This window comes from Helianthus annuus, chromosome 6, assembly GCF_002127325.2.
Source record: "Helianthus annuus cultivar XRQ/B chromosome 6, HanXRQr2.0-SUNRISE, whole genome shotgun sequence".
Taxonomy (NCBI): domain Eukaryota; kingdom Viridiplantae; phylum Streptophyta; class Magnoliopsida; order Asterales; family Asteraceae; genus Helianthus; species Helianthus annuus.
This window is the reverse complement of record NC_035438.2, coordinates 101,605,505-101,612,011: the sequence shown is the minus strand read 5'-3', so window position 1 is coordinate 101,612,011 and position 6,507 is coordinate 101,605,505. Positions and strand designations below refer to the sequence as shown.

Genomic DNA, 6,507 nt, shown 5'->3' with positions numbered 1-6,507 from the left:
GTCCTTTATGTTTGTATCATATTACAACGGATGACCTTTAACTTTAATAATTACAGTCACAGTGCTTTATTTGAAAAACTCATTACACCGTAGGTCCTTTAGCACTAACCAGGTTAAAATTTTGAGTCAAATCTAATCACATAAGGGTATTCTAGTCATTTCATATTTTATTTAAATGATATTTAATAAATAAAACCAAAATATAACATATATATAAAAATCATGCTCCTTATTTCATTCTCACAGTCAAATGAATACGTATATGACAGATTCTGTGGTAAAGAACCTTGAAATAACACCACCACCGCCACCGCCTAAGACATGACCGCCACCATCATCGGAGCTACACCACTGCCTCTCTCTCTCTCTCTCTAAACTCATAACACCACCACCGCCACTCTGTCTTTCTCTCTAAACTCATTATCATCGCCTAAGTCCACCACCACAACCGGTTGTACGAACACCATCGGCGTCTTCGCATGTCCTCATTAACACCACCACAACCGGATCTACAAACACTCCAAACCATTGGAAGAGAGATATATGTACAGATCTAGTGTTTTTCATCAAACCGGAGCCTCAAATCTAGTGGATTTTGATTCCGGCGAGAGAGAAAGAGAAGGGATTTCAGATCCGATGGCCGGAAAAAAACGATGGCGGTTGTTGGCCATCTACTCAGCCGCCAACCACAAAACCTGAAGTGTTCTTGGAGGTTTTTTTGGTGGTGATGAAGTGTTGGCCATCTACTCAGCCGCCGCTAACCACAGATCTAGTGTTTTTTGAAGGTTCTTTTTTTGGGTTCATGTTCTTGATCTTATTTGTTGTATGTTTACAGGGTTACTGTGGAGACAGATGTCAGATTCAAGGTTCTTTACCACATAATCTGTCATTTAGATCTTCACTATGTCAAGAACGAAGAGGTATTAACCAACTACCCGGTTACTCAGAAATTTCAAAATTAGGGTTGGATGTTTGGTGGGATCGTGCATAGATCATGTCAAACTTGTGCTTCTGACTATGAAAAATATTTGCGAGAAGCAGATCATGTCAAAGTTGGGACAAAGTTGGGGTTGGATGTTTGGGAAGATGAAGTGGATTTGCAATTTTTAGTTTTATTTATTAAATATTTAAATAAAAACATGAATTGACCAAAATACCCTTAAGTGAATTAACTTAACTGAAAATTTTAACTTGGTTAGTATTAAAGGATGTAGAGTGTAACCGGTTTTGCAAATAAAGGACTGTGACTATAATTATTGAAGTTAAAGGTCATCCGTTGCAATCTGGTACATACATAAAGGACGAAAAGTGTAATTTACCCTAAAATTTGTTTAAATTTGTAAATAAATAAACGGATTCTCTGTGATTGTCACTGAGTTTGACTAAGAATTACGTCACATAAATTAATGTGTTTCCATCACAGACATTAAGAGCATGAGGTATGGTGAGATAGTCCTCAAAGGTATCATCCGCTACGTAGGCGCCAACTAAGCAAAGGTGGAGGACCATCCCCTTGGGGACTATCCAAGGGTGTGGTGGATGGTCCTCCCTCATTTTTTTATTATTATTTTTTTGATTTAATTAAAACAAAGTAAATAAAAATAAAAAACTTACATTTAAATAAAAACCTGAAGTTGCATTAAAAAAAAACGCTAAAGCTACATTAAAAAAAAACCCTAAAGTTACATTAAAAAAAACCTAAAGTTACATTAAAAAAAGCCTAAAGTTACAAATAAATAAAAAAACTACTCGTTGTTTTCTCTGAGATTCCAAAAGTGTTCGATCAAGTCAGATTGAAGATTGGCATGTGTGAAATCGTTATGTAACGAGAACCTATTTAAATCTTGTTGTTCTCCGCTAACCGAAATATTATTCTGCTCCACCGCATTCTCGTCATACTCACAAATTGCATGTCCTTCGTCTTCGAGGATCATGTTATGCAGCAGAATACAAGCATACATACAGTATCGTAACGTTTTTGGTGTAAAAGCGCGTGCTGAGTTTTCAATAATATGCCATCTTTGTTGGAAAACCCCAAAACACCGTTCAATATCTTTTCTAGCCGCTTCTTGAAACTTGGCAAATTTCTTTCTTTTTTCATCTGGAGGATGCCTAACCGTTTTAACAATTGTAGAGTACTGTGGGTATATTCCATCGGCAAGATAATACCCGCGTCTGTACTCCACTCCCGAAACCGTAAACCTCGTATCAGGACCGATCCTTTTTATAACATCGTCAAAAACCTCGGAATTTTGTAGAACGTTGATGTCGTTATTCGAACCAGGAATCCCAAAGAAAGCATGTCAAATCCATAGGTCTTGAGACACAACAGCTTCTACAATTATTGTTGGATGTCCCTAATCGCCTCACGTATACATTCCTCGCCAAGCGGTAGGACAATTCCGCCAGGGCCAATGCATGCAATCAATGCTCCCGAGCATGCCTAGAAAACCGTGTCTTGCTTGGTGGTGTTGATACAAATTTTGGACGTCATTGTAATTCGGTTTTCGCAAATATTTTTGGCTGTAGAGCCTCACCACAAATTTGCAAAACTTGTATAAACATTCTCTAGAAGTTCTTTCGGACATCTTTAAGTATTCGTCCCAAGCATGGGCTGCCATCCCATAAGCTAGTTGACGAATCGCCGCAGTGCATTTCTGTAAGGTGGTGAAGCCCATTTTGCCTCTAGCATCGGGTCGCAAGGTAAAAAACGGGTCATAAGCGGCTAAATCGTTGGCTATACGTAAGAAAAGTCGACGACTCATTCTGAAATGTCGTCTAAAAATAGCCTCCGAGTACAACTGCTCGTCAGCAAAGTAATCGGCGCATAATCTTTGGTGAGCAACCTACAAGATAAAAAAAATATATACAACTTATAAATAAAAATATAATGCAACGCTATAAAAAATAGGAATAAAAATATAAGACTAAAAACATAAGAATAAAAATATAACTTGTTGGGATTGAACCCTACCAGAGGAACAGATAATGAAAGCCAAAACCGGATCACAACAATGGATTCACAATAAGCAGCTGTTTACTATAAGCTTTCCCCTTGACTGTGGCTCCAACATCTGATACACTCCAAAGTACTGCCTTTATCAACATCTGCTGACCTACAACTGCTGTTCTATTCAAGGACTGATGAAGACTAAAAGCCCTGCTGTTCAATCTGCTGCCTTGAGTCAAGCACTGCTGATCATGACAAGTACTGCTGGGTTCACAGCAGTAGAATGATGCAGCAGCAGTTTTATTCATCTCATGTAATGTAATGCAATATCAGTAGTTAGCAAAGCAGTAGTTGTATAGATCAGTAGATAGAGTTTGTTAGGTTGTTAGATGTCACTTTCATGGTAACGTCAGCTGAGATGCTTCAGTGGTTTGGATTGTCTATAAATGTAACAGTACACTGTACTTTTACATTTGATCGTTTTGAATGAGTTCTTCTTCTCAATTCAATCCTTTCATCTTGTGCAAACCAACCTTGGGGTATCAGGCTGAGAGGGAGTTTAGTTATGTAAGCATGCTTGTTATCTTTTGATTTTCATTGTAATCATTCGACTTAATGAGAAAGCATGTGTTTATCAAACTATTCTCTTCTTTGATTGTGCTTGCAAAGTTTGTATCCATTTCCGCTGCACTTTACATTGTTTTGTGTTCATTGATTTGTCAAAATCTTACAAACAAGCACAATCATGACAGCCTCCGATCCTAATAATTGGTATCAGAGCTCGGACAGTCAAATTCGATCTAACAATCAATTTGACATAACAGTTCAGCTCAAAATTCATTGATACTAAGGTTGATTGTATTGAAAAACAGAGCAACGAGAAATGATGTTCAAAATGATGAATTTGATACTCTGTAAAACAACCAAGATGTCATAAGATTCACAAATTTCAAAATAACAAGTGTTTTCATGCTCAAATCACTCATAGTTTTCAGATCTGACAACATGTCTGGCAACTATGTATGACTATCTTCATTCAAAATTGATTTCAACTGTTGTTATGAAATTTGTGATGATTTCATCATATTTTATACTAAAGTATGTACCTCAGATTAGGGAAACCTATGTTCATATAAACATTAGTGTTCTGCTAACATAGAAAGAGGGAAATAAAGCTTTAGTCAAAATTTCTTATGTGCTAAAAGGCAGGTTGAGAATCCTCAAAAGGACCAAATCAACTCTGTCAAAACACATTAAGAAAATAAGGGGTCAAAACAGTCCAAATCGTACGTAATGTAAGATTTGGTAATAAAACATCTACAAATGTGGCAAGATCTCTCAAAACATTACTTCAAAATGATTCTGGACTATGCTTTTTCAAAATAAAATCTCCCAGAGAGTATTTCTGTACTTATGAATGAGAAGGGTAAAAAGGGAAGAAGAAAATGAACAAAACTCAAAAGTGTGTTTATCTCAAAACTTTTGAAGCCAAAAGAAAAGGAGTATAAACATAAAACACTTATGAGTCCAAAGTTGGGTAAAACAATGGTAATCATGCAACTGTGCGCATTCATCAATACAGGAATTGTTTAGGTGACAATGGCATCTCTAGTGATTGACCTTAAAAGAAGAATTTACAATCAATTGACAAGAAAATGACCCTAAACAATGGTCAAAATCACTTGAGAATGACATGATCATGTACTTACTTGAAAAGCTGTCAGATCCTTTTGATGTTGTTTTCAAAACATCTTCTAACTATTTTTTAAGGTGTTTTTCTCAAATAAAACCGGATATATTACTTCATTTTTTTCTGAATAATATATTTTGGACTTTTACTCATTTTTTATTGTAAAAGTTTCCTCACCGGTCAGGATGTAATTTCCTTATTTTTTTGTGTGAAATTACTATCCCTAAATCTGATCAAAAGGAAATGGTACACATGTCAAGGTCATGTTAAGCTCAAGTTTGTTTGTCACCGATCAAAATTGATTGCAAATTGATTTTGAACTACTGAGATACTCATGTTCTAATTCAAATAATTAGACACAAATTGAGTAGCCTTAGTAGAAAAGTCTTCATCATCTGGGATGCTGAACCACTCAGGAATAATGAACATGTGGCAAAGCCTTGAACAAAGATTTCTGAGATAACTGCTGGCAATTTAAACTTGAGAATTTACATCCAAAATGTAAATTGTTGAGTATAGCATTTCTGCAGAATAACAGATGTTGAACATGAGATTATGTTTACACAAAATCAATACCCTCATCTAAACAAGCAGATGCTAAAATTATTTGTCAAAAGTCAAAACACTGCTACACAAACAGTTGCTATACTAACATTGCTTTCAACCACTGTTGTACCTTAAATACTGTTGTGCCTCAATATCTGCTCTCTAAAGTCTGTCCACTGCTGAAAGTCAACCCCTGCTCCTTGAAAATCTTGAAAAACACTGATGTTCAAAATCTTTGTTCTATCCACTGATATACTATCCACTGATAGTAAAAATCATCCACTGTCTCATTTTGTTACCGTTGTAACTACTGATGGTTGATCCATCAGTGGCTGTCAAAACAACTGTCCTCCATTATTTACTCTTTCATCAGGTGTTGACACGTGGTCAGCTTTTTAGTCGTCAGATCGTTATAACCGCTGTCACATCAGCATTCACTTTTTCCCTAAAATAAAACCCTGATTAAACCCAAACAGGGGCTCACACTGTCGAATTGAATTCCAAAATTCTCTTCTCAAAGCAGTTTCCCACTCTTCTTCACAAAAACTTTCTTCGATCTTCCTCATAAAAAATGACGAAATCAAAATCAAAGTCAAAATCAAAACCATCTTCTTCCTCCATCCCAACAGACGCCACTCAAATGGCCGCTGAAACCACAGAAATCCGTTACAAAGCCCCTCACAACTATGTGGGTATACTCACAAAACCCACAGCCGACCACACCTTTGACACCATCATTGACACCTTATCTGCATCAAAGTATAAAACTTTGTTAACAGCAGACACTCCCATCTATCTAAAAACCCAGAGAGAGTTCTGGAACAATGCCACCCTTGAAAAACAAGGGGACACTGTTACAGCCATCAACTCCTCGATACAGGGTAAAAAGATTCAAATCTCTCCACAATCTATTTCTGAACTCTTCAAACTCAATGACCTGGAAGGTAAAACCTCTTTTTCAAAAACTAAGTTGAAAAAGGATTTCATAAATAGGGGCTATGCAGAGCAACCAAAAAGGGATACCTTACAAAAAGGCTATTTCCCTTCTGCACCCAGATTTTTGTTTCACACTTTATTGATGTGTGTTTCTAATAAAACAACGTCTTTTAATGAAATACCATCGAAAATTCAATGCCTGGGGTATGCAATTTTAAACAATGAAAATTTTAATTATTCCCAGGAAATATTTGATGATTTGGTAAAAAAAACGTTGATAATAAAGCATTTCTGCTCTTTCCACGATTTTTAAGCTACTATTTTGAACAAAAATTTGTAAAGGAAGATGCAGAATTGCCCAAACAAGGTGCTTCTTTTAAAATAA

General features: G+C 36.2%; 1 protein-coding gene across 1 annotated transcript; it reads right to left on the bottom strand.

Moving 5' to 3' along the window:
* Positions 1-1,745: 1,745 nt before the first annotated feature.
* Positions 1,746-5,978, bottom strand: LOC110942934. Its single transcript, XM_022184693.1, has 3 exons — positions 5,889-5,978; positions 2,377-2,846; positions 1,746-2,220 (listed from the first exon to the last, which is right to left on the bottom strand). The coding sequence occupies exons 1-3, from the start codon at positions 5,976-5,978 to the stop codon at positions 1,746-1,748; spliced, it is 1,035 nt and encodes a 344-aa protein (XP_022040385.1).
* Between the last annotated feature and the right edge of the window lie 529 nt (positions 5,979-6,507).